At 47.1% G+C, this 20,445-nt stretch overlaps 1 protein-coding gene across 3 annotated transcripts in view; it reads right to left on the bottom strand.

The window, feature by feature from the left end:
* The window catches only part of YY1 (YY1 transcription factor), a 33,230-nt gene that overhangs the window by 11,430 nt on the left and 1,355 nt on the right, over window positions 1–20,445 (bottom strand). For all 3 annotated transcript variants that reach the window (XM_045452071.1, XM_045452072.1, XM_045452073.1), the window contains exon 2: window positions 4,628–4,790. In XM_045452071.1, coding sequence (XP_045308027.1) covers window positions 4,628–4,790 — 163 coding nt within the window. The remainder of the gene's footprint in view (window positions 1–4,627; window positions 4,791–20,445) is intronic.

Below are 20,445 nucleotides of genomic sequence, written 5' to 3'. Positions count from 1 at the left end.
TTGCGAATTACAAGCAGGAGCCAGGCAGCCAACAAGAGAAGCTTCTTGCTCTGTTATAAAAACAGGGCCCGGGCTCCCGGTGGCCTGGCCGCCGGCTTCCCACCAGCTCACTCCGCACACGTGGAGGGAACAACACGGAAAAGCCTGGACTCCGGGGCCAAAACCAGCAGGAGTTTCCTGGCACAATTTTCAGCAGGGGGAAACCGCCAAAGTTCTAAGTTGCCCCAGAAGCCAAGATGAAGCGTTTTTGAAGGAGCCGATTCTTGAATGAAAATCAGCCCGTTTGCTGCCAAACAAGCTTCGTCGCCTCCAGACCAGAACCCCCACCGTGACCGTGAGTGACCATGACCATGAGCGACCATGACCATGAGCGTGCTGGTGGGGCTGGGGCGGAAGGCCCCCTGGGCATGGCTCTACCCGCAGCCGCAGCTCCCCTCCCTTCCCGGTGCAGAGAATACCGCTGCCCCAGACAGATGAGCGAAGCAGACGGTACATATTCCCACGATGGTCCTCTCGGCCCCACTAGCACATCTCCTCTCTACGCTGACCCCATGAAGGAGTCTCGGGGTGGGAGTGGACAACGACAAAAATGACCAACCTGGGACTGACCTAACCGCTCTTAATTCTGCTCTTTCTAGACTACGGGTTTCCCAAGGGCTAACTTTAGTTGATGAAAAGGGCACACAGCTTGTCTGATTTCACCAGGAAGTGGAACTCGCCTGGTGCCACCCACCGACCACTTTTTCAAGTATCAAAAAGAACGAAGGCACCGCCCCAATACCAGGACTTTCAAATTAAAGCCCTGATTTCTTATACTTGCTCCCACGCGTGTAACCGATTTACCACTGACCGGTTTTCTAGGCTCGGTGTGGCAGGGCACCCGAACCATTCCTCGCTCAGTTTTCAGGTCCAGGGCGCACGCAGGAGAGGGAAAAGCAGCGCACACGCCGCCTCAAGCCAACAGCTGAGTCACAGAGTGGAGGTGGATAGAGACGGGAGGCCAGCAGAGCAAGTCCTGTGGGTCTTTACAAATGAAGACGACGGGGTCTGGCCACCGACAGTTGGAAACTTGGTGCCTTTCTGTCTTTGGCTTTCAGAGCCCCCGTCCCCAGTGCCAGGGCCCCTGAAGAACCCTATTCAGCAGCTGGTCACACCCATTCTCAAAATGCAAAGACCTAACAAAACAGGGCATTCCAGGCTCCGGCATCTCTCACCACCGCCACCGTCCAATTAGAGACTGGGTAGGCTTGACATGACCTGTTCCACGACACTATGGACAACAGGGATGAGCGTGCGCCCAACCGTACACCCCCACTTTGTATACACCGTCAGGAAGAGCAAGATCTCATTCTATTCCGTACACAGAATGAAATCTTTAACAGGCTCATTAGCAAAGAAACACACACTATATTCAGATTACGTACACACACTGCCTACTGCAGAACGTACCTGTGCACTAGGACCCATTTCCTGCTCGAGGGGCCCAACGCGGGGGCTTTAGGACGCGGAGAGACTTGCAGAGTCGGGGCAAGACGTTCTCTGCACTTTATCAAATTTATGCCCATTTTTAGGCCATGGCTTTCTTAGCACTGCCTCTCTCTTCAGGGGGTTTCTGATTATCTTCCTTTTTTAGAAAACTCTTTCCCGTACCACTAACACCTCCTGGCTTCCCCTCCTACCCATTCTCCATTCCCACTGCGGAATGAACTCAACTTTTCCTGAAGAAACTCTTACAACTCACCCAACTCTCTATTCTGAGTTGAACGTGTTTCCAGCCTGCCTCACAGCTGCCTTCTTGACTGTCTGTTCACCAGATTCTTTAGGAAGGCTTCTTTGGATGTGCTGGAGTAGATCAGCAGGTGACCCCCTCAGAAAGGGTGTGTGCAACATCAAACAAATCCTTCCGTGTCTAAAATTGCCACTATTTTGCCTGGTATTTGGCAGCTTGGCTGGATCAAGGATTCCAGGTTTGTAGGAACTTTTCCTCACAAATCGCAAAACGTGCCTCCATTGTCTTCTAATTATTGCTGGTGAAGAACAGTCTCATTCGGACTTCGTGGGGTTGAAGACAGCCCTGATGCCCAGGCAAGGCCACATGAAAACAAGCAGAAACGTCTACTCCACAACAGTGACACGGGCCTCCTGAGTATAGGGCCGAGCTTTCAGATCAGCTACCCCAATTCGTCAGCGAGAGGGAACAAGGCCGAGGGTCACTGTTCTGCTCCCCAGCCCCAGGTTCCTTCTCTCCGTAAAACCCTGCCTCTGCCCTCTGCTCCTCCACTGAAATACTTCGTGATGTCGAACTTAGAGAAATGTTATTTGTCCCTCTCTCGGGCCTTCTGACCAGCCCAGAGGCTTCTGTGATGCTGTCTTTACTCTCCCAATCCACCCCCTATCGGCATGAACGGGCCCTCTCTGCTGTCACTGGTTCCCTTACCCTCCGGGCACAGGGTTTTCCCAAGCCTTTGTGCTGCGGTCTTTCCTCTCAGCAACCACCCTCTCACGGCACGCGCGTCCGAGGCACCTTCCAGCTTCACCCCCCGCATCAGAGCAGTCTAGCCCTAACTTACTTCCTGAAACCACCTCGAGTCCAACAGGGATGATTCATCAGCATCTAAAACCAAACACTGCCGACCCTGAACCCCAGACCAGCATCCTCTCCCAATCTCCTGTCACCTAAGGTGCGAAGCTTTGAACATCCATTTTGATTCCTTTCTCGCTGAGACACACAGCCGGACTGGCTCTCAATTTTTTCCACCATCCCCTGCCACGTTCATCACATCGATTCTTTCACAGTCTGGCCGCCACAGTCCCGGCTCGGGCCTCCGTGACCTCTCCCTCTTGCTGGCTGCACCTGCTCCAAGCCAGCCTGGAGACAGCTGAAACGGAATCCTCTCCAAGTCCACCTCTGATCACAGAGCCCCTTCTCTACCGTTCACACACCTTTGGCCCCCGCCCGCTTCACGCTGAAGATGTCCACATACGTTGGCCCAGTACTCACAGAGCTCAACGATCTCTTAAACTCCAACTGTTTCCCTGCGAGCATCTGAATTCCCAGCCAAACCTATTTTTCTGAACACATAGTGGATGAGGGCTGACTACGCACCTTCCACTGTGCACATGCCACACTAGCCATCAGTCCCGAGGAAATCCCGTCTGCCCACCAAATCTGAGCGTCTGCACGGCTCAGATCACATGCCACTCCTTCTACAAGCTTTCCATGACTCCTACGCTCTGTGTCTCTACCCCTGAGAGAGCAGCCCCTATCCTCACTGAAGTCCAAGTGCAGTAACGAGACGCGACTAACTTTAAAAATACGTTGACAATACTAAACACTGGCAAGAAATCGGACTCAAATCTGTCCAAATAATCTCATTGCTGACTATGTATCTACAGACTCCATTTTTATTTGCGTTTTTGGGGGAAAGTATGGAGTTAATATTTGAGTAACATACCAGTATTTAAAATATGAAGGCAACAAAAGCCAGGACAAAGTGTCCTCAACAAGAGGACAGAAGCCTGAACTTTTTTGAGTAGGCCGTGATCAGTCAGAAATAAGCTAATGTGCATAATTCTCCATGACTGCAGTTTCACAGGATAGGACAAAAGGGCACAAACCCCTTTCTGACAACACATGTGACACGTGGTGAAACTGAGGCCCCAAATGGCAGGAGGTTACCCACCTTGTTTTCGGCAGGGCTGGGAGAAACGAGGACATTCCAGGGCCTCCAGCTCTTATCTACTCCCCTCTGCTCTCAGGAGAAAGAAAAGAGAGGGCCCCGTTCTGTTCCTAGATGGTGTGGGATCACAAAGATTTCTCTCTTCCTGTTCCTGCCCCTGCCTAACTAAATTTCCTGGCTATTCCAGGCTTCATTCACCCTCAGGTTGGGAAAAGTAGTCCTTCTGCTCCAGAGTTTATGAGTTCTTTTCACTTTATTTACAAGTTTGTCTTTGAGTGTGTTCTCACATCCTCATAACGACTGCCAAACGGCACTGGAAAATAAACAACATGAAAAGCAGCAGAGGCTTCTGTGGGAACCCAGCCCGTCTCAGACAAGACAAACCTGCAGTGGGTTCAGATCGTTCTGACTGCTCACCTTGGACGGTCACGGGGGGTCCTGGCCCTGAAAATGCTTGATCTCATCCTGTCATGCCAGCTTTAATTAACAAAACACTGGGAGCTTAACTGATGGCGTGCTGCAGTACGAACGGACGTGCCTTCCGAGTGGCCAGCTGCGCAAGTCTAGAAGCAGCCCAGGGCCCCTGCAGCTGGGTCCGGCACGATACCCTCAAATTTACAATGTACGCCGGGCGGGGGGGGGTAGGGGGAGGGAGTTGTGTTAAGACAGCGGCTTCCAAACAAATTATGTGCAGTTTTTTCACAGGCAGTATCGATTATGAAATTAAGAAGTATTCGCTGCATCTCACTGCCTGCAAGGATCTAAAATGGTGCCACTCACACTAATAGCATAGTTCCTACTCAAAATAAAACTAACTGCTTTTGTTTTCAGACGTTTCCCTAGAGCAAGAATACAAACCGCCCTTGTAACTTAGGCATCAAAACCACAGCTGCCGACACTCAAGCACTTTGTACCATTAAAAAGCAAGGCAAGTTCTTCCGTCTTACCTAGCAAATTCCGCCAGTTGTTTGGGGTCTGAGAGGTCAATGCCGGGTATCCCTCCAGGAGGAAGCTTCTTTCCTGTCATATACTCTGAGTAATCAGGAGGGGAGTTCTCTCCAATGATCTGCTCTTCAACCACTGTCTCATGGTCAATATCTTTTTTTTCATCTGAAACACGCCAGAAGATTATTTTTAGTGGAGCAAAAATGTATGTGTGGGCAAATACGTTAAAGAACTACAAAAAGGGCTTTCGCGAGCAGCTTCTGACGCGGCTGATTTACAGCCGCTAAGCCTCGTGTCTTAGCCACCCAGGCTTCCTCCTCCATCTCTTGAAATCCCGTTTCTGCTTGAAGGTCACCAAAATCTGCGATGCCAAACCTCTGTGCTAGTGTGGCCGTCTTAGCTGGTCTGGGATATTCTCCATTCCTGACTCCGCCTCCACTTGCCTGGGGCTGCTCCCACTTCTGGAACTGGCTTCTCCTCCCTCCACCTCTCGGGACTCCTGCTCTCTGTCTACTCTACATGCACCCCTGAAGCGGCCCCGCGGACTGGAAGCTCCTGCCCCAGCCTTTGCCCCGAAGCTGGCCTCCCGCCTCCCACTCCAGCCCCACCAGTTCTCGCTGCTATCCCCGTACTCTTTGCTCCGGCTTTGATGGCCTTTCAGCTCCTCTAAGGACTCCCAGCCCTTCACCCCAACCCCGTGGCCTGTGCTCGTGCAAGTTCAGAATGACAGCACTATGCTTTTTGTCGGCTTCTCCCTCTAGACCACGAGGACGGGGATGCTTGTCAGTTCTGATCCCAGGGCCTTGTTCAGTCTGCGCATAATTGGCTCCTGATAAATACATGTTCCAAGAATGCACATCTCTACTCATAGGGCTTATCGTCACAAGTCCAACAGGTTAAAAAAAATAAGGAATACTGACCCCGTCATTAATATCCTACATCCCAGATAGCAAATCTTACTGATTTTTGAAAGGTCTTCTCCCCTTGCCCCATGGCCATCAAGGTAGCTCCTACCCTCATCTCAAACCTCAACGACCATCAATTTCTTAATTCATCCTTCCAATTCTGTTCTCTGCTGTAACGATGCCCTGTATGCCATAAAGATCAACCGATGCACAAAATACAGTTGATGTATTTCCACCTGTGGTGTGACCCCTTGAGGTAGAACTTAACATTTTTTTTAATGTTTACTTAGTTTTGAGAGAGAGATGCTGAGCGTGAGCGGGGGAGGGACAGAGAGAGAGGGAGACACAGAATCCAAAGCAGGCTCCAGGCTCTGAGCTGTCAGCGCAGAGCTCCATGCGGGGCTCAAACTCACGAACCACGAGATCGTGACCTGAGCCGAAGTCAGACGCTTAAGCGATTGAGCCACCCAGGCACCCCCAGATGCCTGCTAACTGAAAATTTCTGCTTCTTCATCAAAATGCTTCACAAACAGCTGTAACCAAAGGACTCTCCAAAGTGAAAACAGGCTTATTCAATTCTTACCTTTCCACCAGCTAAAAAACAAGACCAAACACCAAATCAAACCAAACCCTACAGCTGCTGTTACTGCTGAACAACTATGTTCAGCTGCTTAAACACACGGCTGACATCAGGGTATGTGGGCAAGATGCAGACAGAGGGTAGCTTTACTCGATTCCTTTGGTCATTATCATGTTCAGTCACTCCTGGCGATGAAAAGCACAGAACAGGACACTTTTAAACTTTAAGTGTCTCTCTTCTCCCACCACGCTTCGTCTTAGAAAACGTTATTCATCACTGCAAGGAATCAGAAAATAGTAATAGCAGCCAACATGTCACTGAATGTTGACGTGGAGCCACTGTTTTAATTACAGCACGTATCGCCCTGGAAGTGGACAAATGAGCTCGTTCACGTTCCAGGAGAAAAGGCTGAGGCACCGAGACGCTAAGCAGCCGGCTCAGGGATAACTAGTCCGGTAAGGGGCAGGTGGGAACCCAGGAAGCCTAACTCTCAGATGTGTGTACTTCACCGTTAGGCCCAGCCGCCTGTTGTTCGGACGGAGAATGATCTCGACAACATATCCCAGGTTACCTCTTTACAGACAAGGCAGCCTAGGGCAAAAATAGCTGCGTGCCTTCAGGAAGGCCAGGCGACGTGGTTAATGATCCTAAGCTCGAAAGCCAGGTAGGACTCTGCACTGCAACCGGATTCTTTAACTTCTTCCCAGCACTGTCCTCGCTCCTTCACCTTCCAATCTTCCAATGGAGGCACAACTTCTCCATCAACTTTCGGGTGCTACAGAAATGCTCTGAAGGGCAGGGGAGCTATGTTTCTTATGGATGTTCTGTGCTCCTGTTACAAGGATGCTAGCAAGGCTGACGATCACCACTGCTCTGAGGAAGCTACTGATCGGGAGAGGCTAGGGCAGAAGGTGGCCGGCCAGCTCGGCTCCTGGATTAAAGGGTCACAGGCTGAATTATTCCTTGCACAGTTCAACACACATCAACTGAGGCCTCCCTATGCCCCTGGCACCGTTCTAAGGCCCCGGAAACCAAAGCCTCTGCCCTCACAGAACTTCTATTCTAGTGAGAGGGCCGTCCTGGTTGCGGCCACTACAGCACAACTACCACAGACTGCGAGGCTTAAACAGGTGTTTACTGCTCACAGTTCTGCAGATCGAGGCGTCAGCCAATTCAGTTCCTGGTGAGGGCGCTCTTACCGGCTGGCAAACAGCCTTCTTGCTGTCACGTGGCAGAGATGGCCATCATCTCTTTCGTGGCCCTTCTTTCAAGGGCACCAATCCCATCGTGAGGCCTCCACCTCATAACCTAATTACCTCCCAAAGGCCTCACCTCCAAATAAGATCACACTGGGGGACTTGAACGTCTGAATTGTGGGGGGACGCAAACAAGTCAAATGAGGAAATGCTTCCTCAGGCTCCAGACTTCGTTCTCAGCTCGAACACTGAAGAACATCAAAGGGCCCAGAAAACAGTCACTGACATCACTAAGAACTACAATCAAAACATGCGTGAAATGAGTGTAAGTAGAGACTGACAAGTTTTACAATCCCCAAGTACAGCCAGTGAGCCAAACCCAGCCTGCCAGCCTCCCCCACTCCCATTTTCATGGTTTCCTTTTTATTTTTTGAAAAAACTTTTTCATTAAATAGACACTAATATAATGTTGATCGTTTTAGTCATTTGTAATTGTAACCATTTTAACCACCGTAACCAATTTATCCACCATAAATGTGCAATCAGTGGCAGTAGGTATATTCACACTCAATATACACGCATATATTTACATTATATATCACTACTATGGATACCTGAAATTTCATCATCCCCAACAGAAACTTGGTGCCCATTAACAGTAACTGCCCCCTTCCCCTGGTAACCTCTATTCTACTTCCTGTTTCTAAAAATTTGCCTATCCCAGGTACCTTTTTTTGAAGTTTTTATTTTTATTTTATTTTAGAGAGCACGAGAGAGAGCAAGAGTGAGCGGGGAGGGGAGGAAGAAGAGGGGGAGAGTGAAGGAGTGGGGGGGAGAGAATGAGAATCTTAAGCAGGCTCCACACTCAGCGCAGAGCGGGATGCAGGGCTTGACCCCACAACCCTGGGATCGTGAACCTGAGCCGAAATTGAGAGTCGGCCACTCCACTGACTGAGGCACCCAGGCGCCCCTCCAGATATCTTCTATAAATGGAATCGAACAGTATTTGTCCTTCCACATCTGGTGTTTTCACGAAGCACAATATTTTCAAAGTCCATCCATATTACAGCATATTCAAAAATCCCATTCTTTTTCATGGCCGAATAATATTCCCGTGCGTACACACATTTTGTTTATCCATCCATCTACTGATGGACACATGAGGTGGTTCCACCTTTTGGCTGCTGTGAATAATGCTATGAACGGTGTGCACATATGCCACCTATGTGGGGCTCGAACCCATGAAGGTGACATCATGACCTAAGCTGAAGTCAGATGCTTAACTGCATGAGCCACCCATTCAAGTTTTATTTTGGAGAAGGACTACACATGCCTGGGTTATGAATCAGATGGGTGGGTGGGGGTCGTTAAGGATGTTAAGCAGGCCTTCTAAGTCTCTTGCTTGCATTTCTGGGAGGATGCCATCAGCCAAGTTAGAGAACGATGGGGAAAGACGTGTACAGAGGACCTGGAATTCTGCTTTAATCTGAGGTATCTGTGAGACACCTAGTGGACAGACTTCAAGGAGATACTAGGATATGCAGATGTGAGGATAAAAGAAATCAAAGCTAAGAGAACTACATGGACAGTATTGGCATGTGGACGGAGTTTAAAGCCAGAGAAATCTATTATAATATTATCTATTGGAGAAAACAGAGAGAGGAGATGGCTCAGAATGAACATCTGAGTGAGTTCAACGTTCAGTGAATGAGGAGGACGTTTTTGTTTTTGCAAAGGAGACCTAAGGAATTCTGCCCAGATGCAGGAAGAAAACTAGCTTTGTCTCGCAAGAATTGTACTCAGTCACTTACCAAGTGAAAGTGACACACAGTCAAGGCAGTCTGTCCCGAATATAGACAATAACCACGTGGTCTGCACGTGTTGCAGACCACAATCACACGGATTAAAGACAATCTGCTTTTGATGACCACTCTACACCTGCAGTTCTCAACAGTGTCAGTGACAATATTCTTGCCTCGTAAGATCTTTTGTTGGGTCTTTCTAAATAATTGCTGTATGCTTTCATAATATGTATTTAAACTTCATGCTATTACGTTTGTTACTTATTCCTTAATAAAGAGCATTACACGAAAGTTAACTTGCTGAACTCCTTGAAGACCACCAGCACACAGAAATCATCAAAAGGGCCATTAAGGATTAAACAACAAAATGTCAGGAAATAAACTATTTATATAGAAAAAAAAAAATCACACTAAAAACAAAAGCTGCTACAGAAATGACAAAAGACGCTAGGTTTTATGGTCAGAGAAATCAAAGACAATGTTTGCCTCATTTTCTCCAAGAACTGGACACACACTCATGCAACAGATCAAAGAATGTCAATGTCTGCTATTTTCTGGTCATTTAATCTCATTTTTGCAAAAGAAAGCTTTGGGGAGTTTTTGCCAAATATAAATTTATGATATAATACATTTACAGACAATAAGTACATATGTGTTTGCCCCTTAGTTCAAAAAACACATTAGTGAAATGTATTATTTCTTTTTGTACAGTTTTATTAAAAAATGTTTTGCTGTTATGTATTCAAATAAAGAAAAAATTCACTCTCTGCACTGGCCATTATTTTAATGTTTCATTTCATAATTACTACTGAAACAGGTTTGTCCTGTGGAGGGGGAAAGTATTAACTGATCTGCTCTGAATGTCAAGTATGTTACGGACGCCTACTGGCTGGTGTGTAATATCAAATACACACCTGGGCCAAGCAGACTCACGAAGCAAAAATATCTAAATCTCCTCTACAAATTGCTGCACATATAGATGCCCCTCTGGAGTGTTCCCTGAAGGCAGGACTTAGCTAATTCTCTCTGCACGGTTTCAGGGAGGCAAGCGAAGTCTCGCCGCAGTGAGTCTCTATAACGGGTTTGACTTAAATTTAGGATCCTGAGAACCAGAACACAACTGGACAAAAAAAGCAAATTAAAGCCAAATTTCACAGTTCCTATTTGGAAAAAGCGGAGAACACAGGTCACTGCTTCAAAGGGGGGTAGTGTGGTAGGAAAAGGCGTAATGAGAACTTCCAGTCGAAACTGGGATCAGGTTACTCCAGCACCCATGAACGGTCGCCACCCGCATATGACCTACAACCGACAGAATGAAGTAAACTGACCTAAGATGGAAGGGAAAAAAACCAAAATCTAGCCAATTCCACCCGTAAATGGGGCACACACTTTGTATTCAAATGGTTTGGAAGCAGATGATCTTCCCGAGGTTTGGTCAAAGGGCCAACGGTAGCCTCACACTGTGGCTCATGCCCCGGGTCCCTCTCCTCATCTGCTCCTCAGACACGCCTTTCATCATCTCACACCATTGTAAGAAGGGCGAGGGGCGCCTGGGTGGCTCAGTCAGTTAAGCGTCTGACTTCGGCTCAGGTCATGATCTCGCAGTTTGTGAGTTCGAGTCCTGCATCGGGCTCTGTGCTGACGGCTCAGAGACTGCAGCCTGCATCGGATTCTGTTTGCCTCTCTCTCTGCCCCTCAAAAATAAATAAACAGTTAAAAAAAAAAAAAAGGACGAGTACAGTACCACCACAATTACAGACTTTTTTTTTTTTTTTTTTTTAATTTTAGAGGGGGTGGAGGGGCAGAGGGAGAGGGAGAGAATCTCAAGCAAGATTCACACCGTCAGCACAGAGCACTACGTGGGGCTCAATGCCGACAATCCTGGGATCATGACCTGAGCCCAAATCAAGAGTCGGTCGCTCAACTCACTGAGCCACCCAGGCGCCCCCTGTGAGACATTTTAAGACAGAAACCACATCCACATAACTTTTATTACAGCCAAAGGTTGTAACTGTTCTATCATTAGTTACTCTTCATCAGTAGTTTTAGGTATGCGTGGTTTCAGGCCTCCGCTGGGGGTCTTGGAATGCACCCCCACAGATAAGAGGGAACTTATATAAATATGTATAAATATGCCTCTGTCCTAACCCTACCTCCCAACTGCTCAGTTTTCTTCTACATCACCAAAGCACTCATCACTCCCATCCTAGTTTGAGAGGCAAAGCAAAGAGACTCAAAATAATTTACAAAGTAGTAGGACTGGGGCCCTGGCTAGCAGCTCAGTCAGTGGAGCACGTGACTCTCTCTTGGGGCAGTGAGTTCGAGTCCCACGGTGGGGGAGTAGATAGTACTTAAAAAAAAAAAAAAAAAAACCCAAAACTTTGAATAAAGACTCAAATATATTTAAAAAAAAAAAAAAAAAAAAAAGGACAGGATTAAGTAACTAAATATTTGGAAAGGCTGGAAGCACTCTACAGGTCCTAGGTCCAGGTAAGAGGTGTAAAAAGTGGAGCTTGGGCACTTGGGTGGGTGGCTTGGTCGGTTGAGTGTCTGACTCTTGATTTCTGCTCATATCATGATCCCAGGATCATGGGCTCAAGCCCTGAGTCAGGCTCTGGGCTGAGTGTGAAGCCTTCGTAAGTGTCTGTCTCTGTCTGTCTGTGTCTCTCTCTCTGCTCCCCTCCCTCCCCCCTCCTGGGGTGCCTACGTAGCTCAGTCTGTTAAGCGGCCGACTTCCGCCCAAGTCATGATCTCATGGTTCAGCGGTTTGAGCCCCACATGGAGCTCTGCACTGACAACTCAGAGCCTGGAGCCCACTTTGGATTCTGCGTCTCCCCTCTCTCTCTGTCCCTCCCCCACTCATGCTGTCTCTCAAAACTGAATAAACGTTAAACAAATTTTTTTAAAAATTCACTCTCTGCCCCTCTTCCCTGCTCAAGTACGTGCCCTTTCTTTAGAAGAAAACAAAAACAAAAACAAAAAAAAACCCGTGGAGACTCACCTGCCCTCCCCACTCCAACCAAACCAGCCCTCTCACAACAAGTTATTCAATGTCAATGTCGAAGAAAAGCTACGTAGTAGCTACAAGTTTCCCCTTTGCCCACCTCTCACCCTCCATCTACATCCAGTCTGCTCTCCAAAGCCCAAGCCTCTTTCCTGCAAGAGACCTCTTTCATTCCTGTTACTAAGCCTTACTCGCTTTCCTCGTTTCTGAAAAAAAAGTAGACAGACTATCTCTAAGGCTGAAGCCAGGGAAAGCTTTAAATGGCAGCCACTATGTCTGGAGCACAGCAAGGAGGGAGCCCAAACGCCATCCCACGTCCCCGACCCTCCTGGGTGTAAGGGGAATAATAGTAGGTCCTACGCTTGATGAGTGTTTAAAGAATGGTGAACTTCTGTTCAACTGGAGTATGCATGGAAAGGCCGTGGAAAATCCAGAATCGCCTTCAATTAGCTTACATTTTAAGTCTTCACCTGTCCTAAAACACCACGTGAAATTCTGGACACCAAGCTGGTTTGGAAGCTGCACATCATCACTCAGTGGGCCTCTTCACGTACAAGCAGTGTTTTAGAATTCAGTCCTAAGAAAGGCTGGACTTCTCTGGAAGCTTTCCTCATCTTAGATCAGCAGTAGCACTGTTTCCCTTTCCACCTTGACCCACAGGGAGCTCATGAGGGTTGGCCCTGAGGCTTCCTTTTTCCCCCTGGGATCCTGATTTTCTATTTTCACCAAGGCACACGTGTATTTACCTACTTACTTATTTACCCAGGTTGGCTAGATCTTGTTCCTCCACACCTTTCATCTCAGGTCGTCAACTCTGGTCTGACCCTTCGACGTGACTTACGACAAAAACGACATTATCAACTGACCACTGCTATCACCCAAACCTTCGCTGGGGAAAGGGGGGAGCGCTAGGTATTTGAGATCCAGTGCTAAGCAACAGGCAGAAATCACTCACAGGCCGTTTCCACTCCTTCCCCACTAATAGAGAAGACAGGATACAGTCATTTACTGCATACCTGGCTTCATGCTGCAACTGCCATATTCCTCGAGGCAAACAAAACCTTGAAGATATTAACCCCGTGCCTTTAGTCTAAGAAATAAGCCTCAGAAATGTCAAGTCATGTACTGGAAGAAGCACAGTTAAGCGGCAGGCCTAGGATTTGAAAGTAGGACTGACTGAAGTCCACGCCTTTCCTAAAAAGGGAACACTCCTCGGCCCTCGCCTCACCCTTCATGCTTCTTTTCCACCTATGCAGTCATGGATGATGATGGTATTCTGGTCTCTAGGCCATGATTCTACCTTACTGTGCAATTTCCATGCACTGACTCAGTTATTTACCAAGAACCTTCTATACGCCTAGTGTTATACTAAGGCTGCAGGGTTACAGGCCCCAAACTTACTCTCTAGAGGAAGCAGACAGAAGCAAGTTAAAGAAAAAAGCAAGGTAATTTCAGATAGTGCTCCAAAGAGACTCAAACAGAATTAGAAGAGTCAGAGTGGAGGACCAGGAAGGCCTCAGAGCTGAAATGTGAAAAACAATGCAACCCAAGAATGTGGAACATGTGGGGTCCCTGCACTGGAAGTAGAGGTAAGAGCAAAGGAACAAGTTCAAGGAACGGAAAGAAGGCTGGTATGGCTGGAGCATAAAGGGAGAGGAAGCAGGAAAGGAAAGCACGGGCCCGATCATGTGTGGCCTCATGATAAGGAGTTTGGGCTTTAAGCAGCGTGATGAGAATCTGCAGGACATGTGTACGTGTATGTGTAAACACAAACATACTTACCAAACCATTAAACATTTTTTTAAATGTTCATTTATTTTTGAGACAGAGAGACACAGAGAGCATGAGAGGGGGAGGGGCAGAGAGAGAGGGAGACACAGAATCCAAAGCAGGCTCCAGGCACCGAGCTGTCAGCACAAAGCCCGACATGGGGCTCGAACTCACAAACTCACGACTGAGCCACCCAGGTACCCCACTGTAACCATTTTAAAGTCTACAGTTTGGTTGCATTAGATATATTCACACGGTTGAGCTGGAAGGGTTTTAAAGCAGGGGAGTGAATGAAGCCATCTGATTTAAGTCTTAGAAAATTCAGAAAGGTATAGATAGTGTGTGCCTAGATCCCCAGAGGTGAAATCCAGAAGTCTGCACATAGTCCTTGTTAAGATTAATACAGGAGCCGGGGCGCCTGGGTGGCGCAGTCGGTTAGGCGTCCGACTTCAGCCAGGTCACGATCTCGCGGTCCGTGAGTTCGAGCCCTGCATCAGGCTCTGGGCGGATGGCTCAGAGCCTGGAGCCTGTTTCCGATTCTGTGTCTCCCTCTCTCTCTGCCCCTCCCCTGTTCATGCTCTGTCTCTCTCTGTCCCAAAAATAAATAAACGTTGAAAAAAAAAAATTAAAAAAAAAAAAGATTAATACAGGAGCCATCAGCATTAGCACAAACTATAAGTGAGTTACCAACAAAACAAGAAATGAAAAGCCAATTGTCAATTTGGAGAAGTGGATGCGGCTCCCATCCCTCAAGGCTTTTGGGTGCTTATGAGCTAGAAGACCTAGAAGGAAAAGAGAGGATGGAGTTGAGAACCACAAAAAGGCTGTGAGGTACCAGAAATTCTGTAGTTTGTGACTCTCCTAGAAGAAACAGGGTCCGGGGCACCTGGGTGGCTCAGTCAGTTATGCATCCGACTTCGGCTCAGGTCATGATCTCACCATTGGTGGGTTCGAGCCCCACGTCAGGCTCTGCACTGACAGCTCAGAGCCTGCTTGGGATTCTTTATCTCCCTTTCTCTCTCCCCCTCTCCCACTTGCACTTGGTCTCTGTCTCTCTCTCTCTCAAAAATAAATAAACATTAAAAAAAAAATGGGGGGGGGGGACCACCACCACAAGAGACGTGGTCCAGGTTCCAACAGAAGTGCTTCCAGCACGCCTATAGCAGTCTCCTTCCCTACTGCACACTTCTTACATTCAAGGGAAATCATTTACCCAAGAAAAAAAGAGCCCATCACAACTATTTACATTGTCTTCGTGTTTAATCGTATCTGAGACCACTGTGTAAGACCAAAGTGATTTCATGGTTATTAAGAATTTTATTCAGGGGCACCTGGGTGGCTCGGTCGATTAAGAGTCTAACTCCGGCTCAGGTCACGATCTCGTGGTTCATGGGATGGGACCCAGCATTGGGTTTTGTGTTGACAACTCAGAGCCTGGAGCCTGCTTCGGATTCTGTGTCTCCCTCTCTCTGCCCCTTCCCTGCTCGCTCGCTCTCTCTCTCTCACTCCAAAAAAAAAAAAAAAAAAAGAAAGAAAAGAAAAAAAATTAAAAAAAAATACCTCTAAAATTTTTTTTACTCATTGGGGAAGCTGGGTGGCTCAGCTGGTTAAGCTCAAGTCATAATCTCAGAGTTGGTGAGTTCCAGCCCCACATCGGGCTCTGGGCTGACGGTACAGAGCCTGCTTGGGATTCTCTCTCCCTCTCCCCTGCTCACAGGCATGAACGTGCGCGCACGTGCTCTCTCTCTCCCTCTCTCTCAAAATAAATGAATGAACTTAAGAAAAAAAAAGTAGGAAGAAAAAAAGAATTTTACTCAAGTTCCTAATACCTCCTTCACCAGATCACTTTAAAATTAGAGTTCTGCTTTAAGAAAGTGAGTATATCTCCCTACTGTCATGCAGGAGTTCAGAAAGGAGTAGAATTTCTTTGTTCTAAAGGAACTGAAAATGCTGTTAGGGATCCCCCAACTCTAAGTCATTTGACAAAGAAACCAAGGTCAGACGTTAAGATTCCAACGCGAGATACTTTGGTCAGTGCCCTCTAAAGAGGAAATCTGACGCTTGTTACTAATGATTCCCAGAAACCCAGGCTTGCTATTATTGATAATTACCCACAAAGTTAAACAGAATGGGACCTACTAACATAAGGTACTCAGGAATAGGAAACGGTTCTCCTGCGTCATTAAGTCCCCCACACATAGAGAAGTACCAACTCATACAGTACAGTCAACTAACTTCCAAACCTACGCAGCACATCTTCCTAATGTTCCACGAACCGTAATGAAATTATTACTGTCAACCTCCAAACAGTGTTTCGGATGCCAAATTTTAAAATACAAGATTTGAATGTTTACCCAACAATACTATAGAATACAACCCACTGGTAAATATTCAGATGTAGAAATTGTAAGTTTTCACTTTTAGGTCCTACATGTATGGGAAGGAGTAAAAGCAGAGTTCAGAGAATGGTCCCCCGGGAGGAGCGGATCAGGGGTTAACATAGGAATGCAGAGCTTAAGAAATGTTCATTCTAATAATTGTTTATACTCATAACAGGCCCTAAATGTCTCAGCCTTAAAACCAACCCACCTTACTAAGCAGACTTCAACAACAACAAAAAATAAAAAGCCTTTTGTAAGTATCTGTCCAGGAGTCTAGCGTACGTTTTCTAAATTATTACTTCATTTATTCTCTTTCAAGAGCCTAAAATGCTAGTTGTAGGTACCGACCTTTTCCTGATACAGACTTTTCCTTTCCCACCAGGGGGAGTCAGCGGTTGACAGTGGGAGGAAAAGGAAAGGCGAGTAACCTGGGGACTGTCTGTGCCAGCAAGCCAGGCTTTCAGGAGGACTACCAGGTCAGGAATCAGGATCCGTGACTTCGCCTGCCCTATGTAGGTCGCAAGGTTGACAAGATCACTTTGGAGGGCTTCCCTAGCTTGGCTCCATGGGAATTTCTATGCACAGCATCTCAGTTAAAGATAAACAGCAGATAAAAAAGGACGAGGTGGAAAACCCACAGAGAAGTGGCAAATGGTCAGGACTAGTAACTTTTAGCAAACCTGAACTTCTTAACATGTAGAACCGAGAGAAAATTAAATACTTTCCAACTTTCTTTCAATTTACTGATTTTAACATCAACGGTTTTCGAGTCTTAGATGTTTTACTCAATCCAGTACAAAGCACTTCTATATTTGGTCTAACATAAGATAATTAAAATACCAACAGCCTTGAGTGAAGGTCATAATTTCTGCATACCCGAAACCTCAAGATTTTAAAGCCTTCTTAGTCTTTTCTCGACACTAAATGTCTTAAATACTCAGCTTTTATCATGAGCTTCCCTATCCGGCCCAATGATTAAGTGGTTTAGCTTATAGTAAGCTCTATAAAATGGGATGTCACTCCCATACAATAATGATGACAATTTAGGGAAAAATAGACATCTCAGACTGTGCCCTAAATCTAGCAACATGGCAATGTTCATTAGTCATACTGCCAGGGAAAAAAAAAACAAAACAAAAGTAAACACGGCCTTAAAGCAATGGATTAAGGATGTTCAAGACACAACTGAAGAGTGATGAAATACTGAAACATACATAGTGTATGTAGCCTTACTGGGCCTACATCTTCTCAGCTGCAAATTTAAGCAGGTCCTGCTCTAGTATCTACACGATGGAAAACTATTCAACCTTAAAAAGGAATAAAGTACGTTCTACAATGTGGATGAAACTTGAAAACAGACTAAGTCAGACACACGAGACCACAGAATGTAGGATTCCATTTAAATGAAATGTCCAGAATGGGCAAATCCAGGGAAACACAAAGTAGATTAGTGGTTGCCAGGGCCTGGGGGGCGGGGGGGGCAGAGGAAAACTGGGAGTGATTGCTAATGGGGTTTCTTTCTGGGATGATGGAAATATTCTGGAAGTAGCTAGCGGTGATGGCTGTACAACCTGGTGAGTATAGTGGAAGCCACTGAACTGTGCCCAAGTGAATTACACCAGTTAAAAGAGGAAACAAAAAAGTTGATTTCTAAGGACCTTTCAAGTCTAAAACTAGTATAGAACCAGTAGATTCCTTTGCTGTCACTCCATTAAAAAGATGCCAATCACACAGATTGTTGTTACTCTGTGGGAAATTAAAGTAAGATGGCATACAAGCAACAGAAACCCATAAAATCCAGATTTGGCTTCCACAAACATGCTGGCTCCCACTACATTTTTTTTTTTTTTTAACTAAGAGGTACTAGCGAACAACTAGAGCTCTGAGAATACCCTGTGTACAATTATTTTTATGAAGACTTCACGTAACTAAGCTTGGACTTGGGCAAAACTGTCACGTCACAGCTCATTTCCAATCTAAAGGACTTTTCACGAAACCACACTGTAGTTAAAACTCTCAAGCCTGGGATCAAATGAGATTTGGTGGTGAAAGCACTGAGCAGATCGCCTACCAGTCAGCACACAGACACGTAGAAATTCAGCCTAACAGTGAACCTGCTTTGGTTTCTTCACCTACTATCAATTATCTCATTTCAGTTCCAAAGATTACACTATATTCAGAATCTGTACTTGGGACGTGCATAGTTAATCACAAACTATTTAGCGTCTCTTTGGTGTTAATTCCAAACCACAAGGACAAGGAAGAGGGATAGCTTACCACAAAACATGTCTGAGGAAACAGGCCATACTATGTTATTGCCATCAAATATTTATAATCAGCTTTATGTACAGCGTACTCTGTTACGCAGACAACTAACTCTGCAAAGAAATGGGCATTAAAATAACCCCAAACTGTTCAACTCTGTAAGCAGCCACTTACAGGGGAAATAATGACTTTTCAATGCTGACTTAGTTGTAAATTACCTCCCATTAGTCAGGCCCCTCAAATGCCCCCCCAACCCCCTCCCCCCCCACACTGGCTGACTTGATAGGCATCACTTCATCAAGTAAAGCCTCCATTGTCAAGTATTCTGGGTATGGGAAAGCGGGTGAGCAACTAGAGAAGATCAAGGACAGAATATATGACGCCCTGGTTTTCTAAATTTCTGTAAAACCAACATGTCCTCACTGTGAGAAAAAGTAAATTTACTTTTATGTGGTGGGCGTATCTTTAGGTATCTAATACCTAATTTCAAATGGTATCCTGATTCCAGCAAAATTCAATAAGCAATTCATATTAGTGGAAAAACAAGGCTTTTAGTTTCAACACGATCGGTGTACATGCGCTCGTTCTTAAGCCACCAGAACCTACAGAAGGTGCTCTGACAACCATCAAATACGTTAGTGGACAGGTCTCACTTAAAACAGGTACCTCCGACTAAACTCAAACTCCTAAGACCTCCACAAGACACTCTGAGATCCAGAACAGCAGCGCCTATTAATACCTGCTATCGAATTCTGGCAGCAACTCGGATCCCTTTGCTCGGTCCTCTGAGTCCCAGATCCGTCGAGGTTAGTTAGCTCGTCTCGGGGCTTGCGGGAGCTACAACCAGACCAGCCTTCCCTACCGGCCTTTTCACCTCGCGCTTCATTTGTTCCTCTCAATTGTTAACGATTTTTTAATACTCAAGGGTCATCGCGCTTGGAGGCTCCGTCCAATTCTGAGAATTTATGAGACAGCGGTAAAGTAATCCTGGGAGAAGGATTCTACAACACAAACTTAGTACTACGTGGGACGATCTTCACAAACAGAAAACTAACTAGCCATGGCAGGATCATTCTCAGTGTACTTACTATCCCGGCAATTTAACTAGATAACATGTGAAAAAAAGAACAAGATACCCACAGGAAAAAAAGCCAGCTTTCCCGTGGTTATAAAGTTAAAAAAAAAAAAAAAATCAACACGCAGTAAGTCCCTTTTGCTCTAGATATTTTCTTTGGCTTTGTAGAATCTCTTCACGGGGAAAGAAAGTAGATGGCCTTCTGTCACCTAAAATTCGTGCAAAGACTTAAAGTACTCGACTTTATTTAGTGACAAACGTCCCCAGTCGCGTAGATAACCGACCTATTTGCAACGCGCCGAACCCTCGACAAACTGAAACTTCCCCAAACGTAAAGGGTTAAGAGCAATCTACAAAACCTCGCGGACCCTCGCCCCGACGTGCTGCGGGGGGCGGGGGAGGGAAGCGAGGACCTCGCCGGCAGCGCGGTGACAGGCCCCGGCGGCGCGGAGCCTGCACACGCGAGCCCTACGTGCCGCCCAAGTCCCGCCCCACCGAGGCGAGCGCGGGGAGCACGGGGAGCGCAGCCGCGGGCAGAGTCCGGCCTGCGCGCCGGGCGTGGGAGCGGAAGGCGCCTCTCGGGAGCAGCTGAGGGTCCGGGGAAGGGGAAGGGGAAGGGGAAGGGGACGGGGAGGGGAGGGAAGGGCAGCGGGGCGGGGCCGAGACGCCCCCCAGAGGAAGGCGGGGGAAAGGCGACGGCGGACGGCCCGGCCGGGCGCGAGCTCCGCGCAACCCGGCCGAGGCCCGCCCCGCGCCCCCCCCCCCACCCCCAGGCCTCGCGGGGAGCCAGCCGGGCGGGGGCGGCGGACAACGGGCCGGCGGCCGTCCGTTGGCCCCAGCGC

This window comes from Leopardus geoffroyi, chromosome B3 (assembly GCF_018350155.1).
Source record: "Leopardus geoffroyi isolate Oge1 chromosome B3, O.geoffroyi_Oge1_pat1.0, whole genome shotgun sequence".
NCBI lineage: Eukaryota > Metazoa > Chordata > Mammalia > Carnivora > Felidae > Leopardus > Leopardus geoffroyi.
The sequence above is the reverse complement of the archived record's forward strand: the minus strand, read 5'-3'. Positions and strand labels throughout refer to the sequence as shown.